This window comes from Hylobates moloch, unplaced genomic scaffold (genome assembly GCF_009828535.3).
Source record: "Hylobates moloch isolate HMO894 unplaced genomic scaffold, HMol_V3 SCAFFOLD_20, whole genome shotgun sequence".
NCBI classification, from domain to species: domain Eukaryota; kingdom Metazoa; phylum Chordata; class Mammalia; order Primates; family Hylobatidae; genus Hylobates; species Hylobates moloch.
Window position 1 is genome coordinate 47765052 of NW_026652295.1, and position 23279 is coordinate 47788330.

Below are 23279 nucleotides of genomic sequence, written 5' to 3' on the forward strand. Positions count from 1 at the left end.
CTTGTTTCCTTAATGTGTTCATCCATTTGAAATACAAAAATCCATCATTCTCAGCAAACTATCGCAAGGACAAAAAACCAAACACCGCATGTTCTCACTCATAGGTGGGAATTGAATAATGAGAACACATGGACACAGGAAGGGGAACATCACACTCTGGGGACTGTTGTGGGGTGGGGGGAGGGGGGAGGGATAGCATTAGGGGATATATCTAATGCTAAATGATGAATTAAGGGTGCAGCACACCAACATGGCACATGTATACATATGTAACAAACCGGAACGTTGTGCACATGTACCCTAAAACTTAAAGTATAATAATAAAAAAAGAAATACAAAAATCCCCAAGGAATAAGTAGAGACTAAATTCATTGTATGTAGATAGATATATTTAGAATTTAAAAGTGTATATTTTCATTAAATGTTGCAAACATTTTTTTTTTACCTACTCTTGAGTGAAAAACATGCATCTCTGTTCCAGACTTGATCCTCAATAGTACTTCTTTTCCAGAGTTTATACGCAGCACTGACTTCTCCATTTAATGCAGTATCCATAATCATACTCAACATCATCACAAAACGTTTTACATATTCCTCTCACTTTTTCGCATCTCTCAAATCTGTACTTTGGTTCAAAATTGCTTCTGGCTGCAATCAAGAAAAATATCCAAAGTTATTAGTCTATTATTGATTTGGGGGTTTTCTTGCTAAAGAAAGACAAAAAATGTTCCAGTTATGAGCTCATCTGTGTGCAAGTTGGAGAGAATGGAATGCCAAGTTGTTTTGTAGCAGAATTTATGAATCATTTCAGAAAATGACTGAGCTACTAACATTATACTTGTACAAAATGTCTATGTCCTTATGTTGCAGCTCACATCCATACTAAAGGTCAGTTGGCTCAGTCTACAGTAACAATGAGAAAGTGACACACAATTTGATACTTAATTGTATGTATTATTGTCAGACACTTGTTGTGATACTTTGTTATTGCAGCCAAAATATCAGCCCTTCTACAATAGTTATAATTTATTTTGATTCTTTATCTCTTTCCTATTTGAACATAGTGGTCACACAAATAGTAATCACAGAGAAACTAGAGAAGACTTCTAACATACTAACTTCACTGATAGGGCAACTGTTCAAGAAAACTAAAAACTAAAGTACTTTAGATCTACATAGAGAAACATAATTTTGTTGTACACTGCCTATCTAGCAAAAAGTGGAGCCTCACATTAGTATTCTATTATAGTTTCTTGTGAACCATCTAAGACAATGAAAAGAAAGATGTTCTGAGATTCCAAACTCACAGTTTTGTATTCATACATTAAACTATAGTAAATGGAGGCAAATTATTTTGTTACTTTAAAGTTTTATTGTTCCTAATGATTCAACTGTACTCTGAAAATGCCTTTAGAGTAGAAAAGAGACTTTGGAGTCAGGCATATTTTTATTTTTCAATTTTATCAATGTACTTACCTATCTTTGGTCAGTCATTCTACCTATCTGGATGATATAATATAATCAACATAATTGTCAGAAATATATTTTGAGTATTAAATTTTGTTATGTGTGCATATATGTGTCAGGAAAAAATGAGGCAAAATAATTTTGTTAAAATTTAGAGAATGAATTGAATTCAGATTTAAATTATGTAATGTCTGTTCATAGAACCTAATTGTCTACATAGAATCGAATTGGAATTTAGAAAAATGTTTCATTTCAACTCAAAATTGTAGGCATTTATTTTAGTACCTAGTATTCACCAGGCATTAGGTTCCGAAGTAGAGAAAAACTAGAGAAGATCTCTAAAGCACTTACTTATTGCCCTTAATGAAGTTGGTAGAAAATAATTAAACGTAAGGTGGAAGAGACTGTCAGGTGGATTTTGACATGCTAAAAAAAAAAATATATATATGTATATATAGACATACATAGACATGTATATATAGACATATATATGACATGTAAATATATATATTTGACATGTAAATTATATATTTTTGATGTGTGTGTGTATATATATATATAGTGAATGGTAAACTAATTTATAATGACAGAATCCCTACCATTGGTGAATTTTGGTGAAATACAAAGTCATTTCAGAGATATGTTTGATATAATTTAAAGTCAGGAAGACAATGATGCATAATTGCATATACATTTTGTAACTGTTGCTAGGATAGAAACTTTTTAAGCCAATCAACATTCCTGAGCCGTTATATTTTGTCAACTCTAAAACCACCAAAGTCTATGGTGGTTTTTAAGATATATTCAAATTAGAAAAAAGTATAGACTTATAGAAATAATGGTAATATTTAAAATGTACTAATTTTGTTCTGACTTTCTAATTATTTTAAAGAATAAGAATGTTTTGAATTATGAGGAAATCTATAGAACCACATAAAAACAAAAAGCATGCATTGTAAACTTGGTTTTATTGCTTATTATTTATTTGCAAATTATGGCTCACTATAGAATCAAAGGTTTGCCATGTGTAAATTATGAATGAAAATAACATCTCTTTGTATTGTTATGAAAATTGATATATATCATTTTATAATACATATAGATAAATATTGATATATATATATCAATATATAAAAACAATTTTGAGGTGTTGAATGCTATACAAATGTCATCCATAAGTGCATGAGTATTTATGTGATATGAAACTGGGTGATACATACCACGTAAAAACAAATTGTTTGGAGGAAAGATGCATAGTATCTCTTTCACTCACTTATACTTCTGCACATTTTGTACATCACTGGAGAAATTGAGCCCATGATAACTATTTTTCATAAAAAGAGACATTCAAATGCTAGTTTGGGGCCTTAGTCAGGAGAATATATTCCAAAACGTTTCTGGGAGTCTCATCAAGAGTGAGGTACCACGAATAGAGTGGAGATATGCTGTGGACATCAACACAATCCTGCATGCACACAGATGGGGACAAGTCTGTTCGAAAACTAGAGCTTAAAAGCTCAGTGGTCTCCGTGACTCGATGTTAGTTTTCCCAAATGGCACGTGGAGTTTTTCACTCTCCCAAGCGAAGTGTCTGGCGTAAGTCTCTCCACCTCCTCACAAATAACAACTCTGAGGGTGACTGCTTCACCTACCTCAGGATGCTCCTGGAAATGTCATCCGTAAGTGCAGAGTTGAGAGTAGAGGGAGGCGGTGTTGAAAGTAAAAAGAGTTACGTTTTGGAGGATATTTGCTCTTGCTGGATAGAAGTTGAAGTCAAGGCAGAAGCAAGGCCGTGGGTCAGTTGAAAGTTTGAAAAGGTATGATCTTTCAAAATCAGATAGAATTAAGTTTCATGACTGGATATTTTATTTGTCATTTTGCTATATAGGACAAATGATTTAGATCACTGGATTTCAGTTTCCTTATTAAATTGAGGTTTTATTGAAATTTCAAAAGACATAATGAGATAAATTATACAGGTTGCTCTTATAGTGTTAAAAAATTAATAAGCCTTCAAAATCAGGTTATTCTCATTCCCTTTAACTTTATTTGCCTTTTGGATTTCACACCAAAACCTTATAAAGCCTTACCCTAAGTGGAGCACTGTTACTCACTGTTTATGCCCTGCTGTCACATTGTTACTAGTGTTTAATTCCTGCTATGGCTTTTTGCTATAGTTAAACCACAAACTTCTCATCTTAAAGTTACAGTAGGCCAGGCCCACTATATACTTCATTCACTGATTTATTTCAGCACATAGCAAAATGCTTGAAACAAAATACTCAATAAATAAGATAAATAACTGAAAAAAAAGAGTGAGTGAATACATATGTTATTACAGATAGGGACCTAATTCATATTATATAATAAAAAACTCTCTATGTTTTATTACATGTTATTCATCAGTTTTTCTCCTGTCAACTTAGCAAATGACTTAGGCCCTATATTTGCAGTTTCCTTAACTGAAAAATGCATTTAATAATACTTCAGAGGGTTGTGTGGCAATGAAATGAGACAATACATAAGGAAAAATTGTTTAGCCCATAATTTTATGAAGTAAGTTTTCATTGTAACTGTAAATGAGTTATTTATAGATTTATGGCAGATTAAAATAATCTTTTCTTAATTTACATATTTTTCTCTACTTTTACTGTTAAATGAAGAGAATGCTCTCTTTGTGATTCATACAACACACATTTAATCAGCAAATATATTGTGCTTGTTCCTGTGCTAGGTGGGGACAAAAATAAAGAAAATATTTAAGCACTTCACCTTCAAAAGACAACTACTATTTGTTGGGGGGTGATGACATAGATGAGAAAAAAAAATTCATCACTTTTAAAGGCAATTCTGAGATATAAGCAAAATGTCCTTGCATCACAAAATAAAGAGTTGTAAACTCTTCCTGGAATAGTCTATTTTTACTATTACTATTTTAACTGCTACTACCACTGCCACTACTAATAGCTATGTTTTATTAAGTGTTCCCTAGGTTTCAGATTCTTTTCTAAGCCAGTTATATTCATTTTCGGATTTACTCCTCCAATAACTCTTCCCATTTCATACATAAGGATAGTTGAATTCAACTCTGCCTAAGGTTTCCGAGGGAGTGGGAGAGCAAGTAGCAAACAAAGCTAGGTTTGTTGGACTCAAAAGCAATATATGCTTCATTGCTTCGCTGAGTAGATGACAGGTGGCTGGACCTTTAAAAGATAAAAGCATATTTTCCTGAAATTGTGGAGAAGGTCTTACAAGCAAAAAGATGTATCCTAAACATAGATACTGTGTTTTAAAGAATGTGTGATCTATGCAGGATGGTATGACCTTTTAGCACAATAGGAATTATATGGATGTGAACTTTAGAAAGTCAAACTGTGCACAGGTGCCAAAAGGCCCTGCTAAGCTAAGGAGTTGAATATTATCATGAATGGAGTGGTAAAACTGATGAGACTTTAAGCATCTTTTCCATCTTTTTTTCTCTTTTAAGGGAGGAAGTAGAGAAATTTTTGTAGCAGGAAATCTATGTCGAAGTTTATTAAAACAGTCTAAATAAGAAATGATGGATAAGATAATTAAGTTAATGAAACTTGAAAATAGAGAGGAGAAAGTGAACCTAGAAGATATTTCTGAATGAGATGTAGCCCAATAGATAAGTTTTGGATTTGCGGGAAAGGAAACTGGGACATAGAGAAGCAATGACCAGAAGTGTTTTAGCTTGTAAGACTGCGTAACTGATTATGAAATGACAATGTTTTGGCCTTTAGGATGTATGTTTGATATTGAAACAGAATAAAAGACATGGAACAGATTTTAGCCCTTGTGAGTAATATGAGTTCATTTTGGAAAAATTATGATTAAAGAATTTGGAGGCTACCCAGTAGGTTCGGTAAGTAGTAATAAATACAGTTTTGTGGTTTAAGACAGAGGTTGAGAAAAAGACTTGATAGGAGAAGTTATTGGCATTAACAAGAGAATATTGAGAAAGCACATAAAAATAAGAGGAAAAGGGATGCCGGGACAACACATTGGAGGCCATTGATATTTAGAAGACTATCAAAAATAGATAATTCAATTAATAATTGTAAAATAGCAGTCAATTCTAGCATGTGTTCAGAAGTCCAGCAAGATAAATAATTAAAATAAACCTTTGAGTTTGCTTCAGGAAAACATATATAACATGAGCAAGAAGAGTTTCAGTTAATTGGTGTGAGTGAATTTATGGTGGGAAGAGTGTAAAAGAGTTAATTAAGTGGAGACTATGGGTCTGAGATTCTTTTCAAGAAATTTGATGAAGAAGAGAATAAGGCAGATTAGAAAGTGGCTTGAAGAAAAATTAAGAACAAAATAAGGGAGGATTTTTGTAAGACGAAAGAGACTTGAGAATATTTGTATTTACTAATTAGAACCATATAAGGTTGGTAAAATTTTTAAGAATATTTGATTCACAAAATGGCAAAGTCATATGTGTTCAAATATATAAGAAGAAATGAAATATTCAACAAATGATGGGAAAAAGATGCCAGAAACAGGACAGTTGTGAAGAATACCTACAGCCTACTCAACTTACTCCTTGAGAACACCTTTACAAATTCTCAGCTCTCCTCGCAATTTCAAAACATCCTTCCTGTCTTCACTCTCAGCTAATGATCTTGCTCCCTTCAATTCAATGATCCAATTGAAGATTCCTGAGACTCTCCACAGACTTTCAGCACCGAAGTAACCTGCCAATCAGCACCTGCATCTATGTATTCTACCCCTCCTGCTTATGAATGAAGAAAGCATCCCCATGCTCTGATGAAGAGCTAATCCTTCAATCTCTGCATTAGATGTCATCCCGTCTTGCCAACTCAAAAGATTACTGTATCCACTTTCATTTTCTGTCTCTTCTCTTAACCACTTGCTAAATCTATTTGATATGACAAACTCTACATGTCCAAAATTGGATCAATCATCCAACCAAAATTTGTTACACCTAATATCCTTCCCATTTTAGTCAATGGCACAGCTCAACCTTTCCAATTGCTCAGACAAGAAATCTTGGAGTCATTATTGACCCCTCTGTCTGCCATAGTCAAAATTTAATCCCTCATGAAATCTAGCTAGCTCTACCTTTAACAGATCCAGAATTCTACATCCATTCCTCATTGTTTGTATTATTACGGACTTAGCTTCTATAATTTACCACCTATATTATTTACTACTTATTTTATTTTAATATCTTTGAAAGACCTTTAAAATATTCAAATTATGTCTCTCCCCTGGCTAAAACCCTTTGAAATGCTCTCAGAATAAAAGTCAAGATCTTTTCTAGCTCCTAAAAATCCCTGGGAAATCAATTTGTCAAGATACTTTCTCTCCAACTTCCTCTCCCAGGACTCACCTCCTCAGTTACTCTTTTCCAGCAATTCTTTCCTCCTAGGTGTTCCCCACACATTCCAGGTATGCTCTTATGAACACTTTTTTCAGCCTTTACAATAGGGCTGTATGACAAATCATATTTAAAATTACTATAGCCCAAGATTGTGGGCCACTACACTCTACTTTGTTTCCTTTTTTCTAACACTTATCGCCTTGTAATATAATAGATAATTTGCTTATTTCTTTTATTTACTGTTTATATTTGTATCCACTCACTATACTATGAGCTCCATAAAAACAGACAACATTGTTAGTTTTGTTTTTTTATGTGTCCCAGTCATATTGTACTCTGACACATAGTAGGTGTTCAATAGATATTTATTGAATTGGTAAATAAATGAGGGAGAATATATTGAATGTAGTCTAACCTGTGTATTATCCATATTACAAATTGACATTGATCTTTTTGGAAGAATATTCCATGCCTTATTCATTTGTGAACTCTATCAAATTGAATATTACGTAAAAATCAGTTTGTACTCAATCAATATCAGTTCCTTAAGCCAGGAGCTACAATTTTTCAATCTCCATATCCAAAACCCATGACATTAAGCCTGGGAAGAAGTAATCCACTTATGAAAATTTGCCTGAATAAGTACATTGCTAATTGGAATTAGATTTTGTTCTTGCCCAAGGATATTGAGGTAAAATAAATACTGATATAGGTTGGGTTTGAATACATGATACCAGGTAGGAGTCTAATTTCTCTCTTCCTAGTTTGTGTGAGAATTTGATGGTGATAAATCTAATTTCAATATAATGCTTTTAATTGATTCATATGGGTATTGAACTACCAAATAACAGCAAAAATTTCCAACACTTGGTGGCATCTATTTTATCAGAGTCACTGCTCAAGACTCACAAGAAACTAAATGTGAAGGAAAATACATAGTGTCACGAAAAATTATATTGTGGGCCATAGGAGGGAAAAATATAAAACTTTAAGTTTTTTAGAATGAATTAGTTTAACATTATCTAGTTCTTTTGTAAGTTCATACAATAAAAATTACAATGTATCAGCAAGAAAATCACCAGAAATATTTCCACTTTTAAGCATTATTTTGCCTTCCTTTTGTTAATAAATTACAAACTTAGACAAATGTAAATTCTGGGGGCAGAATAATTAGTAACACCTTTAACTTTTTAAGGAAGCAGGCTAAAGAACTTCATCAAAGGGTTTCTAGAGTTTTCAGTCTTTTTTTTCACACAGAAAACACTTAAAAGATTTCCTCAGGAAAAAAAATATTAATTTTGAGGTTGATGCACGTAGGTTCACATTCTCCTTCAAGTTTCTTTAATTTGTCCCTTGAGCTGGAGGCAGAGGCTGGTGGCTTAAATGTATTGAACACAAGTAAAGGCCATCTTAGAAATTTAGATGGTTGTCGTGCTCTCTGTCAAGCACTGGAAGATACAGGGTACACCAGGAGTTTTAGCACAGCCTTGTTTATGTGCAGAGACGCCTCACATGTTTTTTAGAAAATCTCTCATCTTCTTGGTGGCTCCTAACAAACTCAACTCTTATTTTCCCCATATTAATAGTATATTAGGCCTCTCAATTCTGCTCTAGATGTCTTGATGGAGAGAGGGCTCAGTCTCTACTTAGGTAAAATAAATAAAAATCAAACCTTCATAACTTTCATTTTAAACATTTATTTTTACTAATCTTTTTCTTGACATAGCTAATATATTCATTATCCAGAAGTTAGGCCAATTTTTCTTTCTGGAGCCAGCAATATATCACCTCTAGCCCATAGATAATATATAAAAAATTTAAATAGATAACTATTTCTCATAAAACACAGAAAATGTAATTGGCCACCTGAAAATCTCACTGATTTTTTTATTGTTTCCATTTTCATTTTTAAATTTTTGTGAGAATGGGTGCTTGACTTTATAAATCAGTAGTTCTCAGCCAAGTGTAAATTTGTCCCCTCCCCCAAAGAGGATATTTGGCAATATAGGTAGACATTTTTGATTATCACAATTGGGAGAAAGTGTGCTATTTGCATCTACTGGGTAGGAGTTAAGGATGCTGTAAAACCTATAATGAGCAGAATAGCTCCCACAACAAAGATTAGCTGGACCAAAATATCAACAGTGTCAAGGTTGAGAAATGCTGTTATAAATAACTATTGTAAAGATACTTTTGAAGATATTTACATTACAAGAAAACACACTGAACAATCAAAGACTATGTAAATTTTATCTGAGTGCAGGAAAAAAATGTTCCCCATTCATGGCTTTTTGTAGATAATGCTTAGTATAAGCATACTTAAATCTCATATCTGCATTTGAAGAATAAAATGGATCCACAGAGAGCCATAATAAAAACATCAAGAGAATAGGAAGCCCCTGGAATTTTTTGATTTACCATCTCCTTTTGAGTCTAAGTCTGACCTATATGTATGATTTAATACATTTTATTTTTCTTTAGTTAATTTGCCAAAATATTGTTTAATTTTATTTTGAGGGGTATGAAAAGAAGATTCTATTTTATTATTACGTTGTGGTATTGATGATATTTCTTAAGAATTTTGAATTAATATGGATTGTTAAATTGTATTCCTAAACTCATAAAATAACAGAATTAACTCTTCTAAATGGAAAACAAATGGTACAGATGCATCACTGACATGTTTTAGTGAGGAATACTGTGGATCCACAGCATATGAGGAACTGAGGCAGAGTGAAATTGAAAAGTGAAGGTTGTTGCTGCTTCCTTTTGTCATGTATCTCCTCAGACACAGTCATCTCTCAGGACTGAATAGCTGCATTAAACTATTAGTCATTATTTTTTACTTCTTTGGTCTAAATTTTCAGTTATTTTCTCCTCTTCTTTCTGAAATTATTCTCCTTTCTTTTTACTACCTCTCTTATTTCTTGATACACATTTATCTTTACAAAATAATAAATATGAGTAGAAATTGGAGCTGGTTGTGATTCTTCTCTGGTCTTCCATTCTTATACTCATGATCCTTTCACTTCAGCTCTGTCTCTCTCACAACAAAGATCTGCCCTCTCAATGTCCAGTCTCCCAAGCCCAGTGGATTTATGTATTTACATGGGGGTAATCTGTGGAACAGTATCTAATAAAATAACAGCACATTTCTACTGGAAGCTTGTATCTTAGAGATATGCTTACCCAATTCTTTGACCTAGGGTTTCCCACAACCTTACTTATGGCAGCTAACACAAGGCACATAAATCTTGTGGAACTTGTGGAACATGAAGCACTGAAAACTTGAGGAACTTGCATAAAATAAGTCCTGCTACTTTTGGTACCAATAAATCAGGAGAAAAGTGTAATGTAAAGGCACCAGATATGAGCATGACATATGATCACTTCTGAATGGTTCAACATTAAGTTTTTATTTAGTTCTTGTGTATTATAGAGACACACAGGCCTTGAAGGATGGGCTGGGAAAACTTAATAACGCTGATCCTCTCTTCTTGGAGCTTGTGACTCTTTTCTTCTGTCATCATTACTGCTGCAAGCAGCAATGAGTTCCAGGTCTTATGCAGTAAGCAATCCTAATTTCATTTTCATGACACTGATTTTTACATCGACCATTACCCATTCTGCACTCTCTCCTCAAGTCCAAGCTACCATACTCAGGATATTTCTTTTTGGCTGTAAGAAGGGAAGAATGACTAAAATTAGCCATCTAGCTATGACACATCCATGTTTTAAAAGGAGAAAGTCCACGAAGGAAAAGATTATAGAGTGAAAATGTCCACCTACCTACGGAGGAAAGTTTAAGTGAATTTACTGTCCCTTGGTGCAAGCTACATTCTAGAAATAAAAAGGGTCTGGACCTAAGTTAGGTGTTTCCACTTTCCGTCTTACAAGACACTGGGCAGTGACCCAAGGATGGTTCCCAAAATCAATGGAAAAAAAGTGACCATAATTTATCTTTCGGTTAGACTCTCTCTCTCCAATCATCTAATTGCATTTGAGCTGCCTGTTCTCTGCTCTCACTAACATTATTTAGACTGAATGTTGTGCTTTATGAATTCTTCTTCAAGTCATTTTCACTGTAGCTTGATTTTGCTTCTCTAAAATGTCAAGAGCTAGGCAACGCTAGCGAATTTGTCTAAATTCCTGCAACTCCCCTGAATATTTGGGGATTATTTCCCTGAAGAAATCATCTAACTCAGACATGTGTCTAATAACAACATTGATAAAGAAAAAAAAAGTGGAGCCGTTGTTAACCATTACATGATTTCTAAAATTACCAGTGCTACCTTATTTTTCTTTCACCACCAAGTTTCTAAAATAATAACTTACAAATAATTTCTGTCAATTACTGTTTGTGCTATTAAACCTTTTGACTAGGAATCAATAAACTATTGTCAGGGAGCCAAATCCACCCCGCCACCTGTTTTTGGAAATACTTTTAGTGGCACACAGACACACCCATTGCTAACACATTGTCTATAACTGCTTTTGCATTAACATAATGCAGTTGAGATCATAGGGTTCATAAAACATATAATATTGGTTGTCTCACTTATTTCTAGAAAAAGTGTGTTAACTCCTACTCTGGCTTTATATTTTCTCATCAATCATGAAAGAATGGGTGAGGGATTTGTAGCTGGGGTCACAAGAAGACATGTCCAGGAGAGCAAAACTGCAACTAAAATTTGCACATTATAAGAAAAAAAAATTGACACAATACAAAAATAACTTTGTAATAGTCAAAGCTGTAAGAAAAGATATATGTTTTGTTTTTTTAGCTTAAAGATGGACTCTCACTAGAAGTTTCTTATTTAGAATTGAATATATTTAGGGGGTTTGAGAACATTGGTTTGATTGGCTATGTGATCTATTCCAAGTCAATTTTTTAAATTTTATATCTTAAATTGTACCAAGTCAAAATTTCTTTAATTTTATGTTTTAAATTGTACCCTGGCCAATGCGTTTTCAGAAGTCATTTGTTTTGTAGCCTTTTTTTTGGTATACACATCTAATTATTGACCAAAGGACAGATTTAATATTTTCACATATGAAAACAAATAAATTATTCCACTGTTTCCTGCTATTAATTATTGCTTGGTCTTCTCAAGGGCCAGGCCTTTTGGTCTACGCAGTCTGTCTGCAGTTCCAACAGCTGACACCTGATGGTGAGTAGTAATACCTGTTAGCTAATACATAGACTCAGAGCTACATTATCTATGTCATTGGTATAGTGGCTACAAAACCAAGTCCTACTATTAATATTGGCTTCCTCCTCAATGTAACCAAAGCAATTCAGACTATGAAGCAACTTAAAGAAACAAAAGCATAGAAGAGCATCTAGTTAATCTGCACAATTTAAATATTCACTTCTAAAGATCATTACTTATTCTACATTTTCTGAGGAGTTATTATTATCAAACCCATATGTGATTACCAGTGACAGACACCTGAATTATTCTCACTTTTGGCAAGAGTTCTGCCACATTTGGCACTGTTGTCCATGATTGCTCCTTGGACTGACCCCACCCCTTCTCTCATTCATTCTTTGTCTTATTTCACCTTTCTAAAACATTATTGTCTTCTTTCTCCTCATTCTGACCTCTACATGTGTTCTCCAGCTTGTGTCCTTGGCTTGCTAATCTCCTTTGCAAGCATTCATCTCCTCATTCAAACAGTATCAATTAAATATACTCCCTGTCAATTGGATGCCAAGCTCAAGGGCATGGCGTCTCACTCTAAGCAATATTGACCTTTTGAATAGGACAATTCTTTGTTCTAAGAGGCTGTTCCGTGCATTGTAGGTTATTTAGCAGCATACTGGGCTCTATCTACAACTGGTACTGTGCCAGTAGTACAAGTTGTGATGAGCCAAAAGATCTCTAGACATTGCCTGATGTTCCCTTGAGCACAAATTCACTCCTCTCTGAGAACCACTGGTCTAGTGATACTTTGATATTTCAATAATTATTATTTCTGCCCTCAAATACATTGTTCAAGTCTAATCTGTCTGAAGTTTCTGATCATCACTTTCAACAAAGTAAAATCTCCCTCCATTTCTCTCTCACATCACTTTTTGTTATGATATTATTTTAGATTTACAGAAGAGTTGCAAAGTTGGTGGAAGCCAGCTTCCCCTAATGTTATATATTGCGTAATCTTGGTAATGTTAATTAAGATTGACAAATTAATATTGATGTAATAGTATTTACTAGGCTATGCTTTATTCAGATTTTGCCAGTTTTCATACCTGTTGTTTTTGTCTGTTTCTCACCATTGTCTTTATTATCTGTTCTGGAGTCCAATCTAAAATACCACATTACGTTTTTGTAAAATGATGCTTTAATCCCTATGTTATTATCATATATTTATCAAGAAGCAACTTATGTCTTCTCAAATTTGTTAGTATAAATCCCCACAAATATTTGCATATTACCTGGTAAAATTGTGACCGAAAAGAGCAGAATAAAGAAAAAAAGTTGAATCTTCATGGTAGAGAGTTTCTTTAAAAAAAAAAAGTGTCAACAGACCTCCTTTTTCAAGTCAGTTGTTTTGAAATAAGGAAACAGAGATCCCTTTTATTTGTAGATTCTCCTGGGAAGTACTTTTAACTACTGAGGCTTATAAAGAGCAAGAACATTTGTATGCTTGGTTGAATAGTGCCACCCTCGAAGAACATGAACTCAAAAAGTATTATTAAATTTTTCCCATAAAAGTAAAACCTGCTGTGTAACCTTAACTAGACTTTCATGAAAACACAGTTTTTAAGAGACTTTTATTTATAGGGGATGTGTGTTTGGATTGCTAAATGTTATAGTAATCATCTCCTCTATTCTATGTTATATGTAATATTAAACACTCTAATGCCTCAGTATAAAATTGTTGAATGCCTGAATCATAAGATTTTATGGAAAAAGTTTTCACTGAGATCAGTTTTGTTTTGCTGATAAAACAATGAGAACCAGGGAGATTAAATGACTTTATTTCAATTAATATAATATGCAATTATTTAATCAGTAAATTATGGATTCACTAAAAATGTGAGAAATATTCTATATAAGTCTTTTTTTTTTTTTTTTTTTTTTTGAGATGGAGTCTGGCTCTGTCACCCAGGCTGGAGTGCAGTGGCACCATCTCAGCTCACTGCAACCTCTGCCTTCCAGGTTCAGGTGATTCTCTTGCCTCAGTCTCCTGAGTAGCTGGGATTACAGGTGCCTGCCACCATGCCTGACTAATTTTTGTATTTTTAGTAGAGATGGAGTTTCACCATGTTGGTCAGGCTGGTCTCAAACTCCTGACCTCGTGATCCACCTGCCTCGGCTTCCCAAAGTGCTGGGATTATAGGCATGAGCCACCACACCTGGCCAATTGTTTTTCTTTATAGCATCAGCTTCAGAGTACTGGGCAAAACTTCCAGCTGTTTCTCACATATCCGAAAAAATAGTTTTTGTAAGCATGCAATTTTGATCAGATATGAAATTTTCAGTTCCATAAACAGAATTAAAACATTGAACTTGAAATTTTGAAATTAGATGACTATAGAAAATTTATAAATCATACAAAGACTTGGCTGCATATGGCTAGCCACTTTTCCCAAGACCACTTATTAGGTAGGGAATCCTTTCCCCATTGCTTGTTTTTGTCAGGTTTGTCAAACATCAGATGTTTGCAGATATGTGGTGTTATTTCTGAGGCCTCTGTTCTGTTCCATTGTTCTATGTATCTGTTTTGGTACCAGTACAATGGTGTTTTGGTTACTGTAGCTTTGTAGTATAGTTTAAAGTCGTGTGGCGTGATGTCTCCAGCTTTGTTCTTTTTACTTAGTATTGTCTTTTTTGGTTCTTTTTTTCTGTTCCATTAATATTTTTTTCTCTTATTTTTACTATTTCATTCCTCCTCGTTCCTTTGACCGTGTTCTGGTCCTTTTCCAAGGTCTTAACTAAAACATTTAGCTCATTGCTTTTTACCTTTTCTTTCTTCTTTGCATACTCATTTAAAGCCATGCATTTTTCCCTAAACAATTTTTTGCTACAATATTGATATATAGCAAATAAATATTTAAGCAATTTTAAGTTTTATTATAATTTTTCTCTTTCAAATATATGGAGATTGTTTAATTTATTATTTTCTTACTCAATTTTTAACATTTTATTTTAAAAATTATAACTCACAGAAAAGTCACTAAATATGATTACCTCCTATATTCCCTTCATCTAAACTCACCAATTGCTCACTTTTTGCACATTTTAAATTCACTAATTCCCATCTATATGCATCTCTCTATATGTGTATTTATATATACATACACATATATGTTTATGCACTTATAAAATACATTTATATTTTTATTTGCTAAATAGTTCAAGAGTTAGTCACAGATATCATAACACTTATCACATCTATTATAAATAATTCAGCGTGTATCTCCTAAGAACATAGATACTCACACATAACTGCAATAAAATTTTCCCATTCAAGTAATTTAATTTTTATAAGATACATATTTTTAACATGCAGTCTGTGTTCAAATTTTCACAGTGGTCTGTGAAAGTGCCAGATCACTATCACATAAACAGTATGGGGGAACCCTCCCAAATGATTCAATTATCTCCCACCAGGTCCCTCTCACAACACAGGAATTATGGCAGCTACAAGTCAAGGGGAGATTTGGGTGGGGACACAGCCAAACCATATCATGTAGGTAGGACTTATCACCTATGTAACAATTCCTTAAACATTTTTCAATCTGAACCCATCCGTTAGGGAAAAAAAATCAGGCAAGTACAAAAGGAAAGACGTTCTGAAATACTGGCCTGGAATCTTCAAAATTGTCAACACAACGAATGACAGTGAAAGTCTGAACTTTGGTGAGAGTTTGCTATTTTATCCATGAACTGAGATCCATGTGCGCGGACAGGAGATTTGATGTCACGTGGCTCTGTTTGATTTAAGGTAAAGGTAACAGATGATAAATTAGCTTTTTCCGCTTTAAGCCAGATTTTTCCGTCTCACAAGCCAGCTGAATCTTGTAAGCAAAAATAAAAGTTACTATGGAAGTTCTTCATCTTTATAAAAATATGTCTATCTACACTTTTTTTTTTCCGGTGATCTTTCTGTTATGGAATTGCTAGATTTATCTTGCTATTCTTTTCTAAAAAGTCTGCCATGCACTTTTATTGAAATAAAAGATAAAGATTTTTAATGGATAAAGTAAAAAAATAATTTGTATGACAAATAAATAGAATTCCTTCATTGGTCTAAAGGGAACTCTATTCTCTACTTGACCAGCAAAGATAATAAGGTGAAATTTGTAAGGTTGAGGACCCAAGAACATCCTGTAAGATCAAGAACAGATGATGAAATTAATTAAAGGTGGTAGTTGTTGCTGAACAGAACCTAACAGTTCAACCCAACAGCGTGTTCTATTTCAATAAGTTGAGATAGAACAATTTATTCTGAAACAGAATAAATTGTTCATTAAAATGCTGCACTCCCTTTGATCCAAATCTATGCTCCACTGATATTCTAAGTAGTGTTAGTCATTAGATTAGTGATAAAATTTTATTACATAATGGAAATGATGAAAGCTTTGTCTTTCTATGAGACAAAAAGGAAAAAAAAAGTCAAAGCAACTAGTTCACAAGGGAACAGAGAACAACAGAAAATGTGAAAATTGACTTGAAAAGGTCATGAAACATTTTCCTACTTACAGATTCCACTATTTATGTAAGGAGTGAAAGGAATTTGGTTCTAGAGTAAGGTAGGGAACAGAGTTGAAGGTTTTGGTGTGTAGCTAAGATTTATCTGAGAACCTTCTTTGCTCTCCTCAGTCACCACTGCAACTCCTCTTAGCACACAGTCGCAAACACAGGTGGGAGTAAAACTGGTCACCAGCATGAAGCCCCAGAATGTCAAGGTAGAAGCAGAAGAACCATAGCAAAGATCAATAGTTTTCTCTTTCACTATATCACTACAGCTCGAGAAGTGGTTGCTTTTTCATCCTTGTAAAAAGATGTGCAACAAAGTCCTTTCTCTTTTCACCTCATATAGACTGCTCTCAGGAGTTTAATGAAAAGCCTTGATGACAATTATATTTTTCTTAGTTATACCACATTAAATGTTCACAAATTTACTCAATAATTGTGGCCCCCAGAACACAATCTGTTAAGAAATGTAGTAATGCTTTATATATCTCGATGTTCTCATTGAAAGAGGGAAAGTTGGCTAGAAAGAGTTCTAATGTCTCTTCTATGCTCAAAACCTTTCTAAATTTTTTTTAAAAAGCCTTTATTGAACATTGATTTGCTCAGTATTGTACTAGACACTTTTTTTGGTCTATTTTTTTTCACAATAACCTTACTGGATGGTTAATGCTATATTTATTTTAAAGAAGGGTAATTTAGATTCAGACGGGTCATATTATTTGATAATAAATGTTATAATATAGGAACCAAAACATGTATAATGTCTCAAACATGAATTAAGTTTCTTTATTGCTCATATAATGTCAAAATGGGTAACACTGATCTGTATGAATCTCTCCTTCAAGCATTTATTCAGGGACCCGGGTGTTGTTCCATCTTAGCATTCTGTCATCTTCAACATGTGGTTTTCAATGTCACTGAAGAAAGGGGAAGTAAAACAGAATCTTGCCTCAAAGTATTTTATGAACTGGGTCTGAAAATGGTGCACATCATTTCTACCAGGATTTATTTTATTCACTAGTGTTAACTGGCCTCAATTATATGGCCACTCTTAACTATAAGGTAGGCTGGAAAATGTAGTCTAGTTTCTATACTCTGTGCTCTCAGGAGAAAGAGAAAAAAAAATGCATCATTAAATAGCTAGCCAGTCTGACTTACAGTACCTTTTTTTCTATTCAATAAATATCCATTTAAATTTTTGTCTCACATGTAGAACAACCTCCTTCCCTCCTCAAAGGAGATAGCTAAAAACTCATTTCAATGAAACAACCATCTGAGAGTCCAGGATCTTCTGGTTTTGTGCAGTTCTTTCTCTCACGTCATGATGTGATGTATTAAAACATGTAATCTTTCAGGAGACACGTATAAGAATAATCATAACAATATTGTTTGTAGTAGCATATCACTGAAAACAAAAGTTCACAGAGGAGGATGAATAAATTGTAGTCATTCAAATAATGATAAATTCATGATGAGAATGAATTAACTCTAGCTACATCCAAAAATATAGATGAATCATAGAAAGATAATGCATGAGACTATATATAATTTTAGAACTTTTTTGTAAAAATATGAATACAATATTATTTTCTCAGAAACTGGTATTACTTCTCTCTAGGAGAAACATCCTGTCTTAACTGATTACCTTCTCTGAAAAGTCCATTCTGAGTATAAACAGATTCTCTGAGCACAAATATGAATCGAGGTATCTTCATAAGAAAGACAAAAAAATGTATTGCTCCCAGGAACTGAGGTATAAACAGCTAGAATGTGAGTAGCAGTCTACATGTGCTACAGTGTGAAACTACCCTATGACCACTAAATATTAATTAAATTTGCTATGTGTAAATAGTATTTAAATGCAAGTAGAAAATTTTGAGTAACCAGAGCAGGGAGTGAATTTTAAACCTCAGTTAAATGCAGAGATGTAGATGGGTGAGTACAAAGATAAAAGGAAGAATGGGATTCCAGTTGTAGAAGGGTTCTTGACTCTCACAAGACTATGGAGGCAGAGCTCAGGCTGATTTTAATCACATCATGGCTGGACAAGTAAATTCTGTAGAACTTGTGGGGCATGCTGATTGACACTTGAACACAGAGTATTTCGGAGGCAGTAGAGTAATTATTTATAGGAATATTCGAGGATGATATTCACCATATTTTACATGGATGGCACAGCCAGGCAGTGACCAGGCAGAATGAGTTCTATCTCTGATGCTGAAGGAGGGTACTGGCAGTTCCCGATATGCCAAGCATTACCCCTTTTGTTACTAGTTCCTGGGAAAGTCTGGACATTTCAGGAGAAGGATGATAATCCGGTGGTGACAGTGAGTGTATTTGGAGAATTAGCACAGTGGCTATTTACCAACAACAATAAAAGGGTTTTAATATTTTAACAACTAAAATGGTTATATCTATGTGTACCAGTGGCATATAACCACTAGGCATTTTGATAATAAAAGAAGTTACAGGTGAGAAGCTGAAAATAAAGAAGGGAAGAAAATAACTTTTATTCTGTTCCCTTAACAGTAACTCATATTCTCCTTGCTTGCAATTTACCATTGTAACTCCTGGGAATAAGGACAGTATTTTCCACCTAAGGAAGGGGGAAATATGATATACAGAAGTATCTCATCCTGGCAAGAAGAGAGATAAATCCAGTTCCTGCTAGTTTCCCCCCAAAACGTGGAAAAGCGACAAAAGGGACAGTAGAGGACAGATGCCTGTATCACAGACTTCCCTCCAGAGTCTCCAATATGATCAGAGAGAACATGGGTGAGATGGATTGATAAGATAGATGATCAACAGCTTGGAAGTTTTACCCCCACTTCAATACTTAAGGAAGATATCCCACTCAGGATATCTTTGTACCAACCTGGGGTCAACTATAAACAAAGGAAAAAAAAAAACTGCCACATAGGCTAGTTAGGCAATGGGGAAGTAGACACAGCTTTCTCAGCCACTGCAACTGCCATGCCAGTCTCAGCTGGGATGAGACCCAGAATTTTTCATATGCACTTGGGAATGTGGAGAGGGACATAGAAGTTAGCTAATAATCTGAATGTGATGCTGCCAGAAAAATGTGACCCTTGTAGGAACAAATTGATCCTGAATTCGCAGGCTGTCAGTGCCTGAGGTTAAAGAGATTTGCAGTTATATTTCCAAGGGTCTATAGTGCCAAGGAGACCTGAGATTGGTCCTAGGAAGTGGGAAGAACCACTCAGCTCCAAATGTGAAAAATAACCCACTAATATAATAGTCATAAAATTAAGACACAAAGTCCAAAAGAGAAAATAGACCAGGTAGGTGCAGAACATCACTATGGAGACCAGAGGGACAAGAAGATGGTACTGTGAATCCCAGGGCCACTGCTTTTCCAGCATATGGTCACATGAGCCCTCTTTCTCCATACAGACAGATACAATCTTTGTGTTGAGCAGAAGAAAAGAGTACCACTCTGAAAGACTAAGCATTTTCCTACTGAGATATTCTAAATTACTATCTAGGGCTGAGTTACCCAAAAGGATTGGTAGAGAATGGAGTTCCCCATTATTCAGTATAATGATACTTTTAACATGTGCTATATGAAATATAAAGAAAATATATTTGTACATCTTGGTGCAATGTGAACAAATGTGTGACTTTACAAGACAATAACAAAGGCATATCAGTGAACTGTCAAAGCTCAGAAATTTGTAAACCTTCTGAAAAGTACCTTGTTGTCAAAAAAAGCCTAAAAATCTTTGAGCTTCCACATGTTAAAACCTATGATTATTATATTCAAAATATTGGTAACAAATTTCAAAAAATAAAATATGCTTCCTTGTCCAAGAATATAGGCATTACATAATTTATTTTATTTTAATATTATAATTAATTAAAATATTTAATTGTAGTTAAAGTGAAAAATCTTAGCTAAAGAGAATATCATTTTCAACTGAAATTTCTGCAAAATAATTTCATATTATACTGTTTTATGAGAATTTACGATGCTTAAATAATTTATTTTTATTTCATACTCGATACTGTTTTTTCTCTCAGTGTTTTAAACTATGTTCTTTGCTGTTTCCAATAATTGCCATCATATTTTGGTTTCACCAACCTTCTCTCTTTTATCTTTAATGTTACTTTCTCTTTTCAGTATAACGCCATTTTCTTCAAAGTAAGGAAATGAGAAAAAGATTTATTTAGTGACTATTCTAGGTAAGGAAGTACAAAAAAAGAAAAAAAAAGAGGAAGGACTTCGAGTTTCAAATAAAAAAAACCTAGACCAAACTCTACATCTAATCTGTTGATGTTATGAAATGTCAAAGAACTTTAAAATAATTGAGAACAACACTTAATCAATATTCAAGGAAAAGCCCCAGATTCTAAAAACAGTAGGGCTGAATCCTATCAGTTGCTGCATGGAACTACTTCTTATTTCCCATATTTAAAAAACTGCAAAGAAAGGCTTTTCCAAATGTTACTTATCATTGAAAACCTGAATTTTAATTTGAGAGACCCCGATCATTATATTTTAAACAAATTATATAGTTTTGTAAAGATATTAGAAATAAGGGGGAAGATTTCTTGGATTGCTCATCTAAAGTCAAACACAGATGGAGTAAATAAAGCTCTCTGTAACATCTTTGACTCAAAGAAATCCATTCACTGACAAATGAGTTATTTTCCCTTATTAATAGGGGTAGTATGCTAATAATGGCTTATGAGCTAAAAACAATCTGCTCAAGACAAGTTTGAATATCTAGAGACTCATAATTGTTACATGAAATGAGAGTAAAGCTGTGTATGCCCTTCCTTTGTCAGAAAGGTCAAGTGTCTCAGAGCATTTAATTTAAAAAGAAAAAAAATCCACAAAACACAACAACACTATTTCACCAGTGGAAATGGCTCTGGAGTCTTCCATCAACTTCAAGAATTAGTTTCAAAGTGTTGTCTGCTTTCATTCAGTCAGCTACCAGCATGGAGCAGACCACCTGCTGTGAAATAAGGGGGTAGCGACCAACAGTTATTATAGCAGTAGCCATAAGTTTATTGCTTATTGGTACTAAACTTAAATCTTAGTAATTTTGAATTACTGAGTTAGCTTAGATTTATGGAGATGCACAATCATTTAGAATGGCATTCATTCCAGAAGGGTGTATTATCTAAACCAATTTTCTTATAGTGATGCAATTGCAATACCATAGTTACGGTTGTATCAGCATTTCCATTATAAAGTCCTATTTTCAGGGTTTTGTAAATTGACCATAAAAATTCTCTCCTTGTAGAAACTTGGCAAACAAGGTCTGAGGCATATAACTGAGTTGTTGTGGGTTTTTTTATTTTTTTACTGAAATTAAAAACACACATACATGTTTGATCTGTTCAGCCATTTTATACTTTAACTCTACAAACAACAACAAAAAATACACCAACTGTATGTAGACATATGAAAATAATTGGGGAAAATAACAATTAACCAAATCACTAAGTTGGTGGAGATGATCAATTTTTATTAGTTACACATTAAGTTCCTGTGAGAGTGAAAAACACAATTGTTTAGAAGTAGGTTTGGCAGTGCACGTGAAAGTCTCACCAATGTTAATAGCAAACTAATCACTGAGGCAAGTCCTTAAATTTCAAGTCTCAAGTTTCTCATCTGTGAGGTGGAGATAATTACACATTCCCACATAAAGTTATAAGAGTCCCATAAGCAGAAATAACGAGTTTGAAAATTTTAAAGTGCTCTGTAATCATGCAATATTATTTTTTAGTTTATAAGGTTTTCTTTTAAATGTATAAATCTTATTGTCCACACTACTTATTTAGATTTGTTACACATTCATAGCTCTTCCCAAATATAAACTCCTGAAGTAGAGTGTCTCTATCTTTGTTCTCAATGTGGTACACAAATATATGTTGAATCTGTAACTAACTTATATTTTCTTTCAAAATTAAAACTGTTTGCCTGACTTTACTTTGCTATTAGCATTTCTAGTTGGAATTAGGCTACCCTAAAAACATGACAGTCGCCCTCTTGTGGTCGACAGAGAGTGTGCACATTGAGTGCCAAGGAAGGGCCTGAATCCTGCCTTTATGAACCAGATCCATAAGACTTTATCTAATTTATAGAGTATAGAAAAAAAATCACAGGTCGTGAAAAATATAAATTATTCAATGTAAGAGACGGAGGGCATTTCTCAGCACTGTACCAGGGTAAGTGATGAAGAACACAAACTCTGGCAATAGACTGTTTAGGTTCAACCCTGCCTCTACTACCTGAAAGCTTTCTCTAAACTAGGAAGATACCTAACAACTCTACAACGCAATTTTCCAACTATGATATCTATCCTGATGTGATTATTATGCATTGTATGCCTATATCAAAATGGGAATCATTGTAGCAATGGCTTCTGATAGTTACTGTAATAATTACCTGAGACAATCCATGGATATTCTGGCTCATATTAGGTATTTAGAAAATGTTAGCTATATTTATGCTCTTCTTTCTGAGGTCCCATATGAATATAATATTCTTTCCAAAGCTGTTGTTAATGATAAGTACCCTCTTTAAAATTTTTCTTTGTTTCAATAAGCTTAAAGAAATCCATTTTTTTTTTTGTTGGCTGCATCTTGCATTAGTAAGGTACCAATACATGACAAAACTTCCCTTCAAAAATTTATAATTAATCCTTTCACTTATGATATAAAAATAAAATAAAAAATCATGGGCCCTGGGTTAAGCACAA

The 23279-nt window shown here is 33.8% G+C and overlaps 1 protein-coding gene across 2 annotated transcripts; it reads right to left on the minus strand.

Moving 5' to 3' along the window:
• Nucleotides 1-514: 514 nt before the first annotated feature.
• On the minus strand, nt 515-13395 carry LOC116460390 (beta-defensin 110). Of its 2 annotated transcripts, none has more exons than XM_032141534.1 (2): nt 13278-13382; nt 515-648 (listed from the first exon to the last, which is right to left on the minus strand). In XM_032141534.1, the coding sequence occupies exons 1-2, from the start codon at nt 13330-13332 to the stop codon at nt 515-517; spliced, it is 189 nt and encodes a 62-aa protein (XP_031997425.1). In that variant the 5' UTR covers nt 13333-13382. The 2 variants fall into 2 exon arrangements, with proteins under 2 accessions (XP_031997425.1, XP_031997424.1); XM_032141533.1 differs by lacking the exon at nt 515-648 and adding an exon at nt 10232-10516 and having other exon boundaries at nt 13278-13395.
• Nucleotides 13396-23279: the final 9884 nt, after the last annotated feature.

Excerpts from the sequence above, each read along its gene's own strand:
- LOC116460390 (XM_032141533.1), bottom strand. The coding sequence starts at position 13,332 with ATGAAGATTCAACTTTTTTTCTTTATTCTGCTCTTTTCGGTCACAATT. Across the intron at positions 10,517-13,277 it reads TTCGGTCACAATTTTACCAG|CCAAAAAGAAATATCCTGAG; the intron begins GTAATATGCAAA and ends CCCTTCTTACAG.